Source organism: Chiloscyllium plagiosum, chromosome 34 (assembly GCF_004010195.1).
Source record: "Chiloscyllium plagiosum isolate BGI_BamShark_2017 chromosome 34, ASM401019v2, whole genome shotgun sequence".
In the NCBI taxonomy this organism is placed as follows: domain Eukaryota; kingdom Metazoa; phylum Chordata; class Chondrichthyes; order Orectolobiformes; family Hemiscylliidae; genus Chiloscyllium; species Chiloscyllium plagiosum.
The window spans coordinates 14931992-14953319 of record NC_057743.1 but is presented as its reverse complement, the minus strand read 5'-3'; the positions used below and the strand labels follow the sequence as shown (position 1 = coordinate 14953319).

At 40.6% G+C, this 21328-nt stretch overlaps 1 protein-coding gene across 1 annotated transcript in view; it reads right to left on the bottom strand.

Annotated features, from left to right (window-relative positions):
• wnt4 (wingless-type MMTV integration site family, member 4) overlaps positions 1–21075 on the bottom strand; it is a 29841-nt gene extending 8766 nt beyond the window's left edge. The window contains exons 1-4 of the mRNA XM_043675618.1: positions 20190–21075; positions 17136–17371; positions 3574–3705; positions 465–607 (exon numbers count right to left, since the gene is read on the bottom strand). Coding sequence (XP_043531553.1) covers positions 465–607; positions 3574–3705; positions 17136–17371; positions 20190–20266 — 588 coding nt within the window. The 5' untranslated portion in view covers positions 20267–21075. The remainder of the gene's footprint in view (positions 1–464; positions 608–3573; positions 3706–17135; positions 17372–20189) is intronic.
• Between the last annotated feature and the right edge of the window lie 253 nt (positions 21076–21328).

Below are 21328 nucleotides of genomic sequence, written 5' to 3'. Positions count from 1 at the left end.
CAAGAATCATAATGTAGAACATGGGAGGTTATCAGTAAAGAGCTGGAGCATCAATACAATAACGGGATGATGGCACGGTGGCTCAGTGTTTAGTGCTGTAGCCGCACAGTGCTAGGGACTGAGGTTCAAATTCAGCACCAGGTGAATGTCTGTTTGGAGTTTGCGCATTTTACCTGCATCTCAGTGGATTTCCTTCAGGTGCTTTGATTTCCTCCCACAATCCTACGATGTGTACAATGGGTGGATTGGCCATACTAAATTGTGCAGGTTAGGTGGGATTAACCATGAGAAATGCAGGGCGATAGGGTAGGATGCTCTTTTGAGGGTCAGTGGCCTCCTTCCACACTGCAGGGATTCTATTCTTTAACTGGAGAAGCTTTTTTAACATCTGCTTTGATGTTGTATAATTTATGAGTGGAAAAACTTAGAATGGAGTTGGAGTTTTAGGATTACAAACCATGTACCTTCCTTCCTGCCTCGTTGTTATGCAGATTCATTAGCGGCCTGCTCGAAGAAGCTCCTTTACTTCGTTCCCTTACATCCACAAAAGACTGGGAAAAGGCAACGCCATACGCAATATTATCCGAACAGCCTGACCACTGGAAACCTAAACCCAACAGTAATGAAGAAATATTAATAATTGGAACAAAAAGCCTTTTTAATCCAGAAGTGAACAATCCAGTTATTTCCAAAGTCAAGTCAAGCCTAGGTCAAGCCAGGAACTAAACCCAATTTAAAATCTTGGAATTACAGTATACTGTTTCACATAAATAGTAACCCGATAGGTAATTAATGGTTATATATTACTTACTTTAAAAACAAAATCAATACTTTCCACATTTCCACTCCTAAAAGTATTAATCTTTTTTGGTGTAAAGGTGAACATGCAAAAAGAAATATGAGAAAACACCTGCAAGTTCATCAAGTTCACCCGATCCAAAAGACTTTATTCTACATTCATATGTTTTAGTTGGGTGGAGGAAGATTAAAATTGATTGCACAATTCCTTTGAGTTAACAACATTGTAAAAGATGGCCCATTTAAGAGAGAGATTTGACAGAGTAGCAGGCAGCTATTAGAGCACACATTTAAGGACAGGTTTTCCCCAAGTAATTGGGGGTGGATTACACAGGGGGAAGAACAAATCTGAGTTTTAATTGAGTGAAGAGATATAGATCAACAGTTTTTGGAAGACAATCTGACTTCTGCTTCAGCATATGGATGGCTAGCAATTCAACATGAGTGTTCCAATATTTAATGATGGATCTTCAATATAGAACCATTCCAAGTAGCATTAAGTTTGGATTCCCAAAAAATATTCCCTAATTCGAAGCTGCTACAATTATGTCAACTGTTTGTGAAAATGGAAAATGAGGGACACATTCAGTAGTCAGGCAGCATCTGTGGAAAAAGAACAAGAACTAAGAATTAAGGTTGATGGGCTTCCATCAGAACCTGAAAATAATTGCTTCATTCTGATGAAAGGTCATTGACCTATAGCATCAATTCTATGTCTATCCACAGATGCAACCAGATATTTGACTATTTTCAGCATTATCCATTTTATATTTTCAGCACTTACAGTATTATGCTTTTGTATTAACTGTTTCATAGTTACTGAGGTGCACATAGTAAACTGAAAGGGAGGTTTTCTGCCGGTTATGGAGATCACACCTACACTGCATAATGGGATTTGCAGTTTGATTTTCACACCTCCACTGAGTTTTACTTTCCAGTTTTGAATGTGATGGGCCATCAGATCACTGATCAAATTCAGTGTTCACACACCAACCCCAGCACTTCACCAAGGCAGGTATCACTGCTCTGCAGTTTTGATTTAATTTAATTCTCTTTACTCTAAGTGATGTAGAAAAAATGGTTTTGCTCACTCAGATAATGAGGTAAATGTATACAAACATAAAGTTTATTTCAGCCAGAGGTTTTGTCATATGGCCTTTTATGATGTTCCTCATTTTGGAAGACAGATCTTGATTTAGGTCATGATTGACATAAAGGTTAAACACGCTGCATCCAAGGAGCAGGAGAATCGACGTTTCGGGCATGAGCCCTTCTTCAGGAATCCTGAAGAAGGGCTCATGCCCGAATCATCGATTCTCCTGCTCCTTGGATGCTGCCTGACCTGCTGCGCTTTTCCAGCAACACATTTTCTCTGATCTCTAGCATCTGCAGTCCTCACTTTCTCCATAAAGGTTAAACATTAAAATAACATACAACAGCAGTAACATTGGCTTTTAGAATATCTGTTAAACATAGTTCACTCTTCAAATACTAGGTAATAATAAACAGTTTATTATTATGCTAAGTTATTATGGAATGCTTTGTTTCTTTTTCTCACTGACTGGGAAAGGCACCTGACCTAACTGTCTCTGTTTGAATTCATTCGGGCAGATTTGAACAAGTGATTGTTTAAAACCATTTTGAAAACCTTGACCATGATCATGTCGATTTAATTTAAATTCAAAACAATTGCCAATTCTCACATTTCCACAGATTTCAAAAATATACATAATTGAACTAAATCACTTACACCTTCAGACAGGCAGAGAAATCTCAACTTAAGAGTTTGACAATTATTTCCATGATTTTGTGAGGGAATCTGTTTTTTTTTTTAAATTTCCTTACAGTTGGAAAGTAGTTCCAGCATGCCAGGAATGTAAGAAGAGACAGTTGGGGATTTGGCATCATTGCCCCTGCCCTTAAAGGTGTCATAAATGTAACAAAATACTCAGGCTACTCTGTGGCAAAACACTCCCAGGTAACAGCACTAGATGCAGAGCACTCGACCTCAATAGTGAGTCACAAACCGAAACCGAGAATGAACCATTTGTGATTTTTGTTCATTTTGAGAACAGCTGTTCTGGACCTGAATGTTAACTCTGTTATCTCTCCACAGATACTGCCAGAACTAGGTTCACTACGTAGATTCCAGAGTTGACAGGGTCAGTTTATGTGGAGAGATTGAGTAAGACTGGGACTATACTTATTGGAATTTAGGAGATTGAGGGGGGAATCTTGTAGAAGCATATAAAGTTATGAAAGGAACAGATAAGATAGAAGCAGGGAGGTTGTTTCCACTGGTGGGTGAAACTCGAACTAGGGGGCATAGCCTCAAAATAAGGCGGGAGCAGATTTAGGACTGAGTTGAGGAGGAACATCTTCACCCAAAGGGTTGTAAATCTGTGGAATTCCCTGCCCATTCGAGGTTACCTTGTTGAATGTTCTAAAGGAAGATAGGTTTTTTAACAGTAAAGGAGTTAAGGGTTATGGTGAGCGGGAGGGTTAATGGAGCTGAGCCCATGAAAAGTTTTGAAAGGCTGAGCAGGCTCAGTGGGCCAGATGGCCTACTCCTGCTCCTATTTCTTATGTTCTTATTAACCCTGCTGAGTTTCCCCAGCAATTTCTGCTTTGGTTTCAGATTTCCAGCATCCACAGTTCCTTGCTTTGTTAAGACTTCCAGCGTGTTGCTCTGTGCTAATTTTGAACATGTATTTCAGAGGAGAACGGGTAATTGCTAATTCTCTTCCCTTGATGGAGCAACATTTTTAGACTCACCATCAGGGCTCACTCCATGGACTGTACGGTCACAGCCACACTTCTCCAGCTCACCGCTGCTGCAGGCACGAGTAACAGCAAAGGCCACTCCAGCCGATGAGATTGCATAGACAAAAGCTGCTTCTCGTGTTCCTGCATGTAAAGAAATAAGGAAGTTTACTCAATCACATCAAGGTCAAACTGGCATGTAACAACACCTTCATGGAAGGGGATAAGCAGACCTGAGTTATGCTGCCAGTTTCTACATTGCTTGCCGAGCACTAACCAAGTTCTGTGCTTGTACATGTCAACGGGTTAGATTTTAATATTAAGAGCAAGCTGGTGAGTGTATGGAAAGTGATGTATTAAGAAGACCACCTGGGAGCTACGTTGTAACAGTTAAATGTTGACAATCTTTTCTGATTTTACTTCCATTCCAATTACTTTTCCTCTATTGTGACAAAGTAGGAACAGTTACATTTTGGCACAAATGTTAGCACCGTAATTTGGGATACAGAGTGGTGATCGGTTTGTCAACTGCATGAAAGACATATTCATAAGACCAGCACCATGAACTAGAGTAGAACCACTGAACTTTTAAAAAGTCTTTTCCTCACTCGGATAATTTAAACCTCATTGGCAGATGCACACATGCTAAAATTATTTTGACCAGACAGAAGCTTTTGGTCCAGGCCCCTCCCACTTGCTCTGTGACCATTACCTGGAGTGCAACTAACCCTTAAAATAAAGCCAACTACTCTCTCTGACTGAGCATTAACTGATGGGCCAACAAAGATTAGTGGTGTTTTAGATCATGTTACTTTAATGGCTGGTGAGGAGGAATGTGAAGCTGATTAAGCCATGAGATGATAGCCAAGAACGAAGCACTTCCCTGGTGGTATGGAGAACAGTAATCTTATTAAAACAGAACTGAGGTTTCCTATTACCAACTTTAAGACGGTGTTTCTGCTTTGAGCATTCAAATAGATTTATTCTAATCCCATATTTCCTCCCCCTCTCGGTGAAACGTATGTTGGGCTAAAGCTCAAACAGCATCTTTTGCCCTGAATGATGAGCACTCTTCATATGTGAAGCTAGAAAGTGATTGAAGGGTAAGGGTATTGTATCGTGTGGGTGTTAGAGCTAAGAGCAGCCTGCCCATGTCCAGTATCCACAAATACATTGTTCGCCAAAGCCCACGAAAAAATTACAAGCTTGCAAAATCCTGTTTGATTTTCCTCTACCTTACTCAAGGTTGCTGAAGACTGTAGCAGTCATACCACCATCAGCGTTAAGAGTAGCGTAAGTAATGTGGACCTGTATCAATAGGTTAGAGTTTTCAATCTTGAAGCTTTATGTAGGTTCCTTATCCTTTCATAATGTGGTGCCCCATTAAAAGTATTTCATACTAATATTGTGTTCTCTGAATTGTGACTTTCCGACAGGAATTAGCACCAATTGGCAGTACCAATTGGATTGCTCCATTTTAATTAAGTATCTGCTAACGCACAATGCTATTATTTGTTGCAAGAGGGAATTTGTCCGTTATTAAAACTAATCCCCAGCCTCACTCAGTCAATACTGGAGTGAATTTTACCATATTAAAAATGCATTTACAAATAAAACTATTTCCTGTTAATAAACCTTGTACTGGACAGCTGACACATATATATACCAATGCTATTAATAATTGTACTATATATTATAGGAATATGATGCAACTTTCCCTTACAATGATGGAGTGTAGCACTCTAGAATGTGCAATTCATCCCCTCGTTACCAATAGTTTTCTCCAGTTTCCTCCTCTTGTTTCCCTTCCTGCCCTGAAGTTGCAGACTGTGGGAATACTGCTTTGTTGGGCTCTGACAGTCTTTTATTACCTTGTTTGAGTGTAGCCACTTAGTATCAGCTGGTCATTTAATAGCGAGGAACATATTTACGGAGCACCTTTCTGCTAACTCAATGTACACCTTTTAATCTGAATCATTGGTTAGTGATCAAGAAGCAGCCCCCCTGATGACTTTTTTCCCTGTTCTAGCCCTAGGACAGTGAGGCCAATTGCAGGGTCGCAACTGTTGCACTATGTCATTCCTTTGAGAGAAATCTCTCGCAATGTCTGTACAAAGGGCGGAGAAACAGCATTCACTCGCACTGCACATGGTCCTTTGGGTGTGCAGTCCTGTTGCAGCTGTTCCCTGCTGCACTAACTTGAGCTGCATTTCCTCCATTACAACGGCACCGACAGTAGACCCAACTCTAGCAGAAAATCAATCACATAAAGAGGATGTCTCTGCTACTTCGCAAAGCTCTAAGTCCCACCAAAACAAACAGCGCTGATGGGCATCTCTGGAGGTAACAGTTCCCCAGTGACAATCATAGACTTTGCTTTGAGAGACAGAAGCAATGATGTTGACTTCTCACTCACCCTACCCTTCCTGTAAAGGTAGTTTGTCCTCTCTAACCTGTGTACACTTTCCCTGGATCCTGGACAAGCTACAGCAGCCAGAAAGGAAGATAATAACAACTATTTTTTCAGTTTTTCTATCTAACTGTGTTAAATCTGTGCCTGTTTCTGTTTTAGGTGATACTTATGCGGGAGATTCTCAAAGAACCCAGCCATACCAAAGACCTGTATCAGTTCTTCTCTTAGATTTAAAAAAAAAGTTGTGAAATGCTAACAACCCATTTTTATATAAAACTTACCTTTACCGAATTGTAATTAAGCTTTTCTTAAACACTTATTTCATTGAGAGTATTAATCTTAGTGTCATGGAGATGTACAACACAGAAACAGACTTTTTGGTCCAATTTGTCTATGCTGACAAATATATCCGAAATTAATCTAGTCCCATTTGCCAGCAATTGGCCCCTATCCCTCTAAACTCTTCCTATGCATATACCTATCCTTTTAAATGTTGTAATTGTACCAGCTTCCACCACTTCCTCTGCATGCACCTCCTTTTGAGTGAAAAAATTGCCCCTTCGGTCACTTTCAACTCTTTCCCCCCATCCGAAATGCATGCCCTCAAGTTCTTGACTTCCCCACTCCAGGGAAAAGGCCTTGTCAATTTATCCTATCCATGCCCCTCATGATTTAATAAAGCCATTAATGTTTGGTGATGAACTCCTTCCCCATTTGAGGCATTCAGTGTCAACACTAAAGGTTTCAGGCCAGTTGGCTGCAGAACAAAATTGCCTTTACACTATCCTCAATGTTGCTCCATCTCAACGTCAAAGAATCAAACAGTGCGATAATTTGTCATGTCCAACACTCACCCTAATGCTACCTTGAGTAAAATTATAACACTAGATCATTATCATATTAACAGTGTCAGTATCACAAGGCTTACAACCACAAGGAACTGAAAGTCAAACTGCACAAATTGATGTTATGTGCAACCATGACAGATAGACAAAAGCATCAATTTGTCTTCACTAGGTATAAATAAATGAAAACCAATGAACCTAATCCCCTATGGGTAACACTTAAAATATCTTCCTGACAGTGGGCATAAATTTCAAGTGCAAATGTATAAAATGCATTACCATACAAATAAGTTGTTTTATTTTTTTAAAATGACAATATGTTTTTCTATTTTATTATAGTTCACAAATTATAATAGTGAATTACGAAGTGTAAAAGTGACCGACTTCTCCAAGTAATTAACAGATCAGCATTTTGAAATTTGAGACAGGGAGCCAGGAATCTGCTTTTTAAGTATGATGTGGATAACTGCACAACTTGTGTCTACGATTTGTTGTTTAATTATGTTTGATGAAAAATCCATCATGAGGTGAAGAATAGACTAAGTATTTCATGTTGAATGCCCAGTCTGAATCAAATTAGTTGAACCAAGACAAGACAACTGCACAGGGGCTACAAATGGCCTCAGCATCCCAGGCAATGGTGGGCTCTCATTCATGGTTACTATTAATGAGCAAAAACCACTGGACTTTGTGTGGGGTGGGACAAGGTGGGACTCAGCAATGGTGCCTCCTCCACTGTTCAACAATTGATATTTGCTGATACCATAGAATCCCACCCTAAGAAAAGAATCCACCCTGCAACCGCTGCCTAAGATGAGGAGAAAAAGAACTGAAGGAAGTAAAGAGAGCAATCTTACATAAATCACCAGAGTAATAGCATGAACATGTATTTAGTTAAGCTTCTCATCTTGGCAATCGAACAGTGGGAACTGCATGAAAGGAACAACCATACAATAGATATCCAGCATGAATCAATCTAGCTTGTGCCATACAGCCTGCAATCTATTGTGGATGGCTACCTGAAAGCCAAGTCACAAACGTTTAATTTTGTTTCTCTTTAAGTTAGTACAAAGGCACTTTCCTGATTTTTTCATTATGACTGCACATTTGGAATTTTATTCAGAATCCCTACAACGTGGAAACAGGCCCTTCGGCCCAACAAGACCACATCGACCCTCCAAAGGGTAACCCACCCAGATCCATTCCCCTCCCCTATTATTCTATATTTACCCCTGATTAATGCACCTAGCCTATACATCCCTGAACATTATGGGAAATTCAGCATGGCCAACTCACCTAATCTGCACATCTTTGGATTGTGGGAGGAAACCCACGCAGACACAGGGAGAATGTACAAACTCCACACAGACAGTCGCCCAAGGCTGGAATCAAACCCGGGTGCCTGGTGCTATGAGACAGCAGTACTAACCACTGAGCCACTGTCCTGGCCTGATCCCTGATCAGAAAGGAAAACTAATAAAAATTGGACTGCGATCCTATACTGAAGTGTTTAAAATTGACACCTATCTACAGATTAAATACACTGATGGTCCCAATGCTGAGCTGGGCTACCTATAAGCTTTCCCAATTGCTCATGTGATCTATCTGCTCCTGGGGACAAAGAATGAAATCATCTCCTCAAATGTTGGCCCCTGCCTCATTTTTATTCTTCTGAACTACACTGGGATGACTTCATTTTAAGAAAATTACCAAAAAATAAAATTTTGATGGAATGTTCTACAATGATAAAATGGGGCTCAGTTACATTCTTAAAAGGCAAGTTCACCATTATTTGATGGAAGAAAAATGAAAGGGGAAGGAACAGGAGTTTGGGAATAACTACATCAATCTTTCAGGCTCTAGCATAGTCATGAATGGGGAGTATGTGCACTTCAGTGATCTGATTTTACAAGAGCTAAAATAGAATTGACTCAAGTTGTTTGTGAAACTGGCCAAATTTTTCAGTGGACTGTGAGACTCACGTGAGATGACAAGTTTTTTGTTGATTTTGTAATGGATGGATACAGTGTCACACAAGATAACTTAGAGAAAAAAGTGGGAGAAAGTAGTATTTTTGTACCATTCAAAATATAAATACAACCGTAAGTAATTTTAATTCAGTATTCAGACTGGTGAGAGTCCAGGGCAAGCACTTTTTAAATTGATATTTGGAATTGTCCAGTATCTGAGTCATCATTGTGATGAGAGACCAAAAACAGTAATGGAAAAAAAATAAAAAGTTTATCAAAAGAAATGTGCTACCTCTGAACGAATGGTAGTAATGAACTCAAAAGGTTCAGAACTTATTTCGATGTAGCATAAAAGGGTCTGCCTGTTGTCAAAATGACCCATTGCTGAGCTGAACCCCTTCCCTGAAATTGGTGCTCAAATAGTGGAAAAGTGTTGCAACTGAAAGTTTAGAAACGAGTGTGTGAAATTGTTGGGTGCTATGTCCATTTGATCTGTGAAAAACAGATTTCATTTATCTCAATTTGATGGGTGGTCTCACCTCTCGGAACACAATCGACATTAGTGGTGGATGTGCAGATTTAATTACAGAGTTGAAAATGTTAAAAAGGTTTTCCTGGATTGCATGTTTCAATAAATAGATGAACCATGAGTATTGATGTTTTGGAATGTGCTCCCTGAAAGGATGATGAAAGCAGAAAGAATTGTATCTTTCACAAGGCGATTCAATATAAACTTGAAGAGAAACTGTTTACAGGACAATGGTGAATCAGCAGAAGTGGTAACTTATTCAAAAAGCTGGTATGGGGACAGTGGGCTGAATGGCCTCATTCTGTGGTGTCTGAGTTATTCATATATGACCTGATCCCAACTTAATGAGCACAAAATCCACCTGATGTGTTATTCACCCAGCAGGCTGGGAAGATTAATTCCACCCTCAGGCGACTGTCTGCGTGGAGTTTGCACATTCTTCCCTGGTCTGCGTGGGTTTCCTCAGGTCGCTCCAGTTTCCTCCCACAGTCCAAAGATGTTATGTGGATTGGCCACGCTAAATTTCGCATTGCGCTCGAGGATGTGCAGGCTAAGTGGATTGGCCATGGGAAATGCAGGGTTACAAGGATAGGGTAAGGGGGTGGGGTCTGGGTGGGATGCTGTTCAGAGGGTCGGTGTGGACTTGATGGGCTAAGTGGCCTACTTCCACACTGTAGAGATTCAATGATTCCATAAACCTAGTCAGCGTTTGGTTAAGGAACAAGGGTTAAAATTGATTCAATGCTCTCCAGAAAATGTGAAAAATCTGCTCCGAGTGAGCAACGCTCTGAAAACTAGTGCTTCTAAATAAACCTGTTGGATTATAACCTGGTGGTGTGTGATTTTTAACTTTGTGCTCCTAGTGGGGCATCTGCTCAGGGTATCAAGGAAGAAGGTTATAGATCAGCTGTGATTTAAGTGAGGTGAATACAGTAGCGGGCTCAAAGGCCCCCTGTTCCTAGGTTCTTCATCAACCCTGCTGGAAAATACTGGCTCAACAGTGATACATTTGGATATTAGATATTTTTTAATCAACTTGTTCATAGATGTTATAACATACTTCTGGAAAAGGTGGGATTTGAACCTGGACCTCCTGTTGCAGAGGTCGGGACACTACCACAGAACCACATCGATCCACAGTTGGCTCATACGCTTCTGACCAAAACAGTTGACACCAGTTAATGCTGATGAAGAGTGAAATCTACTGGAGAGAACAAGACATCTTACGCCATGGAATCACACCATTGCGTGATTAGCATTCAGCAGAGAACAATGGGAAAAATAAATTATATATTTTTATATACCGGGAAAATTAAATGTACAGAAAACAAGTTTCCCAAATGTATTGGCATCAGGCATAAAATATTAATGGCCATCCACGTTACATGGGGAAATGTCTAATTATGTTCAATATTAGTTGATTTTTCGGTGAGATGAGTGCAAGAGGCGGAAATATCTCCTCTCCTAAAGAGCGAACGCCTGTTATCTGTCCGAGCGTTAAACTATTTATACATCGGGAAAATGACGCTGAAAGAGAGAGAGAGAAGTTCGCAGGGATGGGCTTTTCCTTGCTGTCCGCCTGAGCTCATCTTGCAGGGTTACGCAGTGACAGTGGAGGTCGCTCTACACCATGGAATCCCCTCTTGCGCGCACACACAAAAAAAACACATTCCACTCTTCCCAACATCTGCTTCGAGCTCACCAGCTAGCTTGCACAGTAAACAAAAAGTTCCACCAACACCGGCTGTGAGGTCCCACACTGTCATTCCCAATTCAGCCGATCAAGATTGACAAGGAACAAAAATTAAAAAGTAATGGGGACCGTTTAGCACAGGTTACCTGAGATTAAAATGCTAAAAGAGGAGGACATTCCTTTAAATACTACATAATCCATTTCTGTTTGGGTCATTTCTGGGCTTGTTTTGGTGCCAGGCTTGATTGGTTTGCATTCAATGACCCCACGTAGAAAAAACAACCTCTTAGGGGTTTGCATTCTGTAAAAAAAAGCTATAAAAAGGATTCTTGTTACAGTTCCACCAGCAGTGTCCACTGCCTGGCACCTCAGAATCATTCCATAGGTGAGCTAGTGCCTTGTGAAGTTCGTCTTGTATCACGGGATTTTAAAAAGAGGGTGGTGAAAATATTCAGTAGGCACCTGTGAAGAGAGAAACATGTTTCTGGTCGATAGCCTTTCGTGAGAACTTTGGAAAAATCTGGATTTGAGTCTGATTAATTGGACATCACTGTCCAATCCCAAAACATGTTCACATTCACTTATGCCAAGGACAGATGGAATACTTCAACACTGAATTCAACACTGAACTTAAAGGTCTCCATTTGTATCAATGCGAAGTGGTTTGGGAGTGTAATGTCATCGCACGTGAATTTGAGTTCCCAAAGTAAAAACCTACCGCACAGAAGCTGTTTTTTAAACCTCTCCGCACCTTGGTCTGTATTTCTCAGTCCTGCACTGATCACTGTTTTCAATATCATAATGGCGAATGAATCGTGAACTATTCCATAGCAACTTTATGTAATTGGGCTGGCTGCCAGTTTAGCTGTTATAGCAGACAGTACTGGCAGATCAGCACATGCACACTTACATATACGAGAACAATTCCACCCAGCAGGGCCTGAAGCTAATGAAATGTTCCGAATTGGTAAAGATAGATTGTCCTAAGATAAACTGCACTCATATTAAAAATGTAAAGAAGATGCAGAGAATACCTGGGACCTTTTTTAAACTCTGAATGGGTTTAGAGGAGCTATAGTTATATTATATGTTGAAGGAAGTCCAGGTGGTGAGACACTATCTCCTCAAGTGTATGTTAAAATTCAGATTACACTGAAATTGGGATTTCAAACCACAGTTAACCAGTGCTATACATGTCAATGCAGAAACTGAGACCTAAATTGCCTACTACTTAATATCCATAAAGAAACAAATACAAAATCATCACTGCAAATCGTTGCCAATGAAATTTCAACTTACATAATTAAAGTTTTATGTGGTGTCAATGTGTGGGTGGGTAGCTTTGGTAGTATTATCCCTGGAGTTAATTCTGCACATTTCTGCTCAGACAAAAGTGAGGACTGCAGATGCTGGAAACCAGAGTTTAGATGAAGGCTTTTGCCCGAAATGTCGATTCTCCTGCTCCTCAGATGCTGTCTGACCTGCTGTGCTTTTCCAGCACCACTCTGATCTAAACTAACATTTCTGCTCAGGCTGAGCCCTTTGCCAACCCTGAACTTCATATAAGAAAACATATTGCAGTCCAAGGGCTCAGTGTCCTCTTGCTGCATTGCGTCCTCATGCTCTGAGGGTTGCTAACCACAGCTTAAGTCAAGATATCACAATAGGGCAAGATGCGAAGGCAGGCCCCAAGAATTAGCTCAGGCAGAACAGGGCTTTCGTTACTGGTCCAATTTTCTTTAGCCATCTCACCAACTGAATTAACCAGCAGTTCTCAGGTCATTGTTTGGTTTCCTAAACATGTTACATTCATGACATTCACAATCTAACACCTATATAAGTTGATAATTTACTTGCCCATTTCATATATATCTATGAATATTTCTATTTCTGCAGGGATAGTTAGCCTCCTTAAAATTCAAGATTCTACTGAAAATTTGATTGCAATGTTACTCCAACGTAGTTATCCTTTCCTGAGCATTTCTTTGGATTCCTATAATTTTCTCCAGATCCCAGTTCTTCCAATGACTTCTGTCATTGGTTTATGGTCGATTTTACTTGAGATGCTTTGAGGTCTCTCACTGATTCTTACTTCAACAGATCAATAAATGTGAGTCACCAGCACCTTTTGAACAGCAAATTATGCTGGTTTTTGGAAGTGACAGCCACATCCTCACAATGAATAAATTAATATTAATGTAATCTGAATGTAATTTCTTTAATTTATGACTGATTTTGAGTTCCGGCCTTGTCCTTGAAATGTCCATAATACTCTGGTAAATCTTTGAAATGGTGGTCATGCCTCTAAACTAGTAGCCCAAAGTTCTGGACCAATAATTGAGAGATATGAGTTTAATTTCCCATGGTTGCTGGCAAACTTACATTCATCTATTAATTAAGTCTGGTGTAGAAACTTAGTATCAGTGTTGATGGTCATGAAACTACATAGCTGTAGGTAATCGGTTTATTAATGTCCTTTTGGAAGGGAACTCTGCCATCCTTACTCTGATCAACACGTGAAACTATAGGACAGATTTAATTCCAAGTGACCATGAAATAATTGATCTCTTAAAGTTCTGCTGAGAAGAAAACCTGTGTTGTGACCCAGACTGGCCTATATATGTCTCCATATCCACTGCAATGTGATAGCTACTTACGAGCCCTCAAGTCAAGCAGTTGTCTTAAAATTGCTACGCTGGACTTCGGTAGCTCAAGAAGGTGGGTAAAAACAATGACTGCAGATGCTGGAAACCAGAGTTTAAATTGGAGTGGTGCTGGAAAAGCACAGCATTTCAGGCAGCATCTAAGGAGCAGTAAAATTGATGTTTCGGGCAAAAGCCCTTCATCAGGAATACAGGCAGAGTGCCTGAAGGGTGTATCTCTCCACCCTTCAGGCACTCTGCCTGTATTCCTGATGAAGAGCTTTTGCCTGAAACATTGATTTTATTGCTCCTCGGATGCTGCCTGAACTGCTGTGCTTTTCCAGCACCACTCTAATCTAAGCTCAAGAAGGTGGCACACTATATGTCTTGATGGATGATAAATGCTGGTTTTTATCAGACACACTCATATCTTGTGAAAAAACTAAATGAACAACTAAATAAATAGAACTCTGAATGTAATCTTTCTTTAAGTTGGACTTGATATCTTGATCTCCTCCCTCTGGTTCCAGTATCATTATCTCATTTTATTAATATTTGATCAACAATATGCAGTCCTGTCATCACATGACTATTTGCAACTATTCTGACAATGCTGCTAAGTTCTCTGTGCACCTCTGTACTGTGATTGTTGTCACTGTCTGTAACTGCACTGTGTGTGACAACAACTTGCACTTATTTAGTCATTTAGTCCCTCTACTGTAGCAAAACTTCCCAAAATGCTTTGCAGGTGTATAACAGACAAACTTTGACACTGTCAAAGAAGGAGCTATAAGGACAGGTGAGTCATGTTTATGAGGTAACTCAAAGGGGGCAGAGAAAGGAACTTCAGTGCTTGGGGTCTAAGTGGTGGATTGCATATCTGGGATTGTTAAGGATGCAAGAATCTGGAATTGAAGGAATATGGAGTTGTTTGAGAGTTACAGGGCTGCAGGAGATTACAGAAATAGGGATACTGAGGCCAGGAGTGAAATGAACATGGGAATGGGAACATTAAAATTGAGATATTGATGGACTCTGTAGCTGCTGTGGATCATCAAGCACAGGGAATGATTGATGAACAGGACTTAGTGTGTGCTCAAATATAGGCATGAGACTATTTGACGAGCTTATGGAAGATGGAAGACATCAAATGTTTAGATGAAGGTTCTACAGCAGGCAGAGGTAGAGACAAGCGATATTACAGAGGGTGAGGTAGCTGTCTTTGTGAGGGAGGATGTCTTTTTGTTTCCAAGAATACAGAATACAGTCATTGCCCTTTAAATGGTTGCCCCGGGATTCTGCTCCTACTCGGTATCTGACTGTTTCGAGATTACCATAGCTGTTCAGATATCATCATCACTGATACATTTGTGGCACCACTGGGATTACTGTCTGCTCTGTATGCATGTTATTTGTAGTCCTATTGGTACATCTCAATTACATTAATCCTGCACATTTTATTTGTCAATGTGTGAATTGTTATTGATAAAAATAAATACTGAGGAATGTGGATTAAACACAGAAGATGCTGGAAACATGACAGATGGATGGGATTTTAAATATAAAGATGGGGGAGTGTGGAAGTGCCATGTTTAGTTGTAGCAGGGGTGGATAAACCAGTTAGCAGCAGATTATACCTGTTATACAGCATCTGAATATTCATTTCATAAGACTGAATTGGAATGAAAACCATGTGGGCTGTATAATAAATGCCAGTCTGCTTTGGCTTGTTTACACATCCATAGAAATTGAATATTCAGCACAGAATTTTGATCTTATTTCTTGCATGACTGATACGTGATTTTCGTCTTCTCCTTAGTTCCCCTGAATTTGTTGAAAGCTTAGGCCAAAAAGACTTTTGATATTCTCTCATCGGTCATCACTGATGTGTATGCTCTAATAATCAGCAGTCCCAATAACCACAAGGGGCAACCCTTTCAAAGGGAATGAGCTTGCCCTTACTGAATGTTCACAGTCTTCAGTGAGGGCTGCTGGAAGTGTTATGGGAAGTGAACTCTGATCAGTCGTTCTTCCTTGAAATAATGACTGCTGGCCATGAACTGGGATCAAAGCTTAACTCTTCTTCATCTGTAAAGCTCAACTATTCACTGGGTAAACTCATTGAGCCATTAGAGAAGTTCTCTAATTGGTGTTATTCTAGATTATAATCAGTGCCCATATATTGTCATTAGATTGCACACTGGTCAAATCAATCATTTCAGAACCCATCGAACCGAGCGGAAACAAATATGTTTGCATGTTCTTCAGCCTGAGGGACAGCCTAAGAAGAAGATTGTAATTTCAAAGCAACATTAGTGTATCATACCACTCTGGATTCTAGTCCTTATCTGACCTTGCTACTCTAGATTCACATTATATCTCCTGATTGCAATTGCTGATCTGCACTTTTTAGTTGTGGATTGAAAACAAAAACCTTCACTTTGGGTTTTACTATTGGTTATCTTGGTCCTTCAGTGATCTATTTCTACTTTATCACAGGACATTGTTTAGTGTTGTATTTCAGGTAAAGGGCAGAGGCTCACAGCACAAAACATCCCCCAATGTTGACAAGCATACATGAGAAGACAGGTTGTTTGGAGGAGCAATGATTTGAAGCCTGGGTTTAAAGCCAGAAAGGACAGAGGAGGGGAAATAAGACATTCTACTGTTTAAAAAACTTTGGGAAAGAGTGCGTTAGCACAGTGGATAGTGTAATTAATCATGACGTCAACACAGAGAGCAGGTCACTATATTTGCAGCTCAGTAACAAGAAGAGAAGAAAGCCCTGGGAACGTTGATAAATACAAAAAAGGAAAGAGGCCTATCACCGCAGTTAGGTCCTTATTGGTTTTTGAGAAATTAATTCTTTGTTTCCAGGCAGAATATACTGATCCTTCCATTATTCAACCTGAATTTGTTTCACAACTTTGTATGTGCGACTGTCAGCACAATCTTTATATCAGTCTATTTACTTTATGAATAATATTTGCTGCTGTTCTCAATTTATTTTGCATTCTTGTTGCTGCACTATAATTGTTGATCTGTGTATATGAAATCCCAAGACTGCAATGACAGATGTATGTTAGGGTGTAAGAGTTCTTCTGCACGCAAACCCTTTTCTTTCTTATCTATGCCTTGTGTATCTTTAGCTCACTTGGTAACAATCCTTCAATCCTCCAGCCACATTCCTGGATTTATGACAATGTAATTTTAAAAAAAACAGATCATTAAAGACAGCAAGCCTTTTCCTCTCTGTCTAACCCCTGCTTCCCCCTTCCCCCACTTCTTGATACAATTATCTGTCTCTCCTTCCAGATATGCAATTGTTTCTTGAATCCCAAGCTGTGTGAAGCGTGATGTAGCCTCCTCTGACACTGTTGCAATGATGAACTGCCCCTTCTTGCCCAGGGGTTGTTACCTCTGAGCTGTCTACCTCGCACGAAATAACCCGGGATTTTTTCTCTCTTTCTCTCTCTGTGTACCTTGTGTGACCACTTTGCCGAAAACAGGCAGCGTGTCGACAGTGGAGCAGTTCCAGCGTCGGTTTCTGAACTGATGCTGACACTCTTCAATCGCTAGCTCCGCTCCCCTCCGCACCGAGTCCATCACCTCCACGTTCCGCTTGCAGATCTGGATCTGTCGGTTTATCAAACCCTTCAACCTCTCGCAGGTCTCCTCATCCTGAATGCTGGCCATCGACGACAGCTTCGCCAGATACCTGTTGGAACACCCAGAAGGCAAACGGGCAAATTAGCAGAATCCGCCAGTTGTGCTGCTGCCAGTGGGGAAGGTGGGTGCTGGGGCAGTTCAAAATAAAACTGGATACCTCGCCACAAAAGTGCAACAAAGCGGATCACAGCCACTTTGCAAAACAGGGTGGGTGTATACCGGGATAGGAAACAAGAATTCGACCGCAGTGTAAAATGTATTGTAACGCAACCCAGATATCAGAAAGCCATTTGCTGTGGCCGTGTCTTAAAAATAAATAGCTCAGCTGTGTGTTTTGTCTGACTTCACTTCATGTTTAATGTTTTGTTCTCGAATGTTTGTAATCACACAAGGAGATGGAGATTCGATTTTTTAAAAAAAAATAAGCACGTGAGACGAAAGTTGTTTGCAAACCCCAATTTTCCAAATTCGCTCCTTACTCCAGTAAAATTGGAGTTAAATAATCAGAGCGAGCTGGAGATAAAACTCATGACAATTGCTCGAGGAAGAAGCCCGGGGGAGGAAGGCACATTAAACAGATTCGGCAACTAGTTAGACTGAAAGATCTGGCTTTTTAAAAAAAACATCATTCTTTAATTATATTTGTAATATTTTATGAATTAATCGGTAATATTTGATGCAAATATTTGTTAAGAGGAGCGTTTGAATTCAGTATTGAGCAGTTTACAGCATTCCCTTCAGTGTATTTAAAACGGATGCATACAAAATTGTACGTGTGTTTGGGGGAGGGGTGTAGGAACAATTATGCTTTTTACGTTGGGGGCAAAATATTTTCTGAAAAAAAAAGTTATGAGAACATGGATTTTGTGAATCCTGTTGGTCACATATTGTACATTTCGCACAACTCCAAAAGATGAAATGTTATTTGTTTCCGAACGGGTTCCTCCCTCGCATTGATGTCTATTAATAAATAAGCCTCAACATTTTAGCTGCTCTTGTTAACTACTTACACTTCAAACCAAATTCTTAACTTATTCTTCACAAGACAGATCTTCAGCCCGAAAATTTGAATCCATTAAACAAAAAACAGTTGTAAACAAATCATATACTTCCTGTGCATTTGTAGTTTATGGAGAATTATCTCTCTAAATTCCACTTTAGAAAAAAAAATGACCTGTGATGAATTAGGGACACCCACCACTTGCCCTGCGGTTAATGAGTTCTCTCTCCATATACCAGCGTGAAGCCTGCTCGATCAGACAACAGACTTCTGGTCATAGTAACAATGCAGATTCCTGTAAACTACAGCACTCAGTGTTTCACAGGTTCCTCAAATTCTAAAAAAATGTTATTGGAAATTAACGCATTTCCTTACCCGAGCAACAAATATTCACGTACTTTTCAGAATTAAAGGGTTAAGGGGGTTCGGATTTTCCGTTCTGTATTTGGTGTACCTTAATTTAACCTTACAACCCTCCCCCCTCTCTCTCTCCCTCTCACACGTACACCCCTCGAATAATTTGATCAATTGTAAACTGTCCTGCCTACTCTCAGTTAGGTTAGGGTGTTTCCACTAAGTACAATCAGATTGGCGAGGTATCTGATGTTTCGGCGGTTCACAGCCCTGTGACAGTGTACGAGACTTGTTGTGCAAAGTTGACCTTCAGCTCCCCTAAGCAGCTCCCCCTTCTCCGATTTGCCCAGCGTCGTTTGGAAAACAAATACTTTCTTTAATCAGACATGGGAAATTGAGGAGTCCACTTCTCTCACACTCCAATCTCTGTTTCACTAGTTCTCAGATTTTCTCGCTCATGGGTTTTGGAACTGAAGATATACATTTTTCAGCAACAGATAATGATGGAATAATTGTCGTAATTCTGTCCGATCGCATGAAATGTTAATTGTATAGAACAAGTCTTCCACTTCAGAGTGTGTATATATATTTATATTAAAATTCTCCACATGCTAACAATTTCAATGCACGGTAATTTTGCCTGCATTTTTTTTTACTTTGCAAACAATTCAGAATCCTTTCCTTACCTCTGTTATACTGTACGTGGTCTGCTTATAAACCTTTATTTTAAATGACGAGCAGTCAATAATTGGACAATGACTGACATTCCAGACTGAACATCATCACAATACAGGGAGAGGCTACAGTCCAGATACCGTCAAGCTTTTAACCCTCAATTTAATCAACATATTTTGACTCGTCTCTTTCTTACAAAATAAAACCACCTGAATAAAGCAGCCCACAGTTTAAACAACACGCCTGTCATGTGCCGGTACCTTCGCTCACAGTATGAATGAAAAATGAGGATTAATTGAAAGCACGTATCTACTGTAGTCTGGAGCAGGTCTGCACAAGTCGACACTTCTCTTAGCCTCACCCTCTTGGACCACCCCACCTAACTAATCAAAAATAATAAATTGAGATAAATAAATAAAGTTGCTACCCTTCGCCCACGGTGATGCAAGATTTTAAGAAAAAAACCGTGATTAGTTACATTTATACTTATCAATAACATTACAAAACAAAAGGTCAGTTAAAATTGCCAAATGTATTTAATGATAATAGAAGATGACACTGTTTAATTGGGGAATCTTTCAACGCTGAATGACAGGATAGGACGAGAATCCGGGGTTAGAAAATGCTGATCCGATTGCATCTGAAAGTCTTAACTTTTAAAAAAAACATGGAAAAAAAAAGTGACCTCTTTGGGGGAAGAGAATTAAACTTGAACGCACCCCTCACCTCATGCATTCAGCCTGTGGCACCAGCTCACCCTCAGAGGAGAGAATTAGAACGTTCCCTCTTCTTTGCAATAATGTTACAACTATAATAAGTCATAATTATCGACACTTACAGCCAGTTACTAGCGGTCGCCGAAAACAGAGCCAATATCAGGACGAGAAGCGAACGCAGGAAGGAGACCGGAGTCATCACGAAGGCAACTTCAGCAACCTAGAATCTCCTTAATTGCAGATGATGTTTTCTTTTTAGAGAAATTAGCGTTTCAGAATTTTTCCCTCACAAAAAAAATCACATAAAGTGCAACAAGTCTTTTTTTCTTTAGTTTTCCAAGCGATCTGTTACAGGTTAAAGCAGTCTTCGTCCAGAGGAAGTTCCACTCAATTAGAAAATAAGTTATAGATGGTGGATGTCGCCAATATATATTTATGTAAATATATACGGACAGTCTTTAAGTGCTGTTAGAATGTGGTTATAAGTGATTTCTGGTGAAATAGTACAAGCCTTTCGCGGTCGAAAGGATGTGATGTGAGTTTAGCGGAGGTTCGGCGGAGCGTTAGCCGGGTGCAGGCGAGGTCTCCTTGGGGTTGCACAAGCTCTGCGAGTCCCGGTGCGGTGTCGGAGGCTTGTCTTCGTGGGATGTTGCGCCGAGGCTGGGTGAGCAGGAGAATGCGAGGAGCCGAGGCGAGCCCCTAGCTCGGATCCCCGATCAGGCAGAGATTTCCCCCCTCCAACCACCCTCCGGAGGGGGGGTGGGGGGAAGGTAGCTCAGGGTTGGACCGGCCGCCGTGTCAATCAAGCCCAAAACGCAGTTTCCATTCGCCGTTGTGTGTGGTGTACAGAGAGGCGCTGATGAGTCACTGATATACTGACAGGAGCACCATCTGAAAGTGAATACACTCGAGTTGGACAGGAAAGCTCCACAAACAACCGGCAGAGGGAGAGAAGCAAAAGAGAGCGTCAGCCACCAAATGTCTCACCCCAATTGCCAGCAAGTCCTTCCCTTTTTCATTCTGATCAAAACGACGTGCCCTCCTCGTGTATTTAGTTTTTTTTTTCGCCCTGCCAGTCTCTCTACCAGCATCTCTCGGGTACATCAACCAATTAAGCCACGCACTTCATGGGCAGGGTTAGAAAGTTCAGTGTTGGGCAGGCTGGTGTGTACAAGCGCATCCGAAGCCAAGTCCTAAGCTGTTCTCACACCACGCTCTCGCCCTTGGCAGAATGGGCCATATAGCAGCGAGGAGGCCAGTC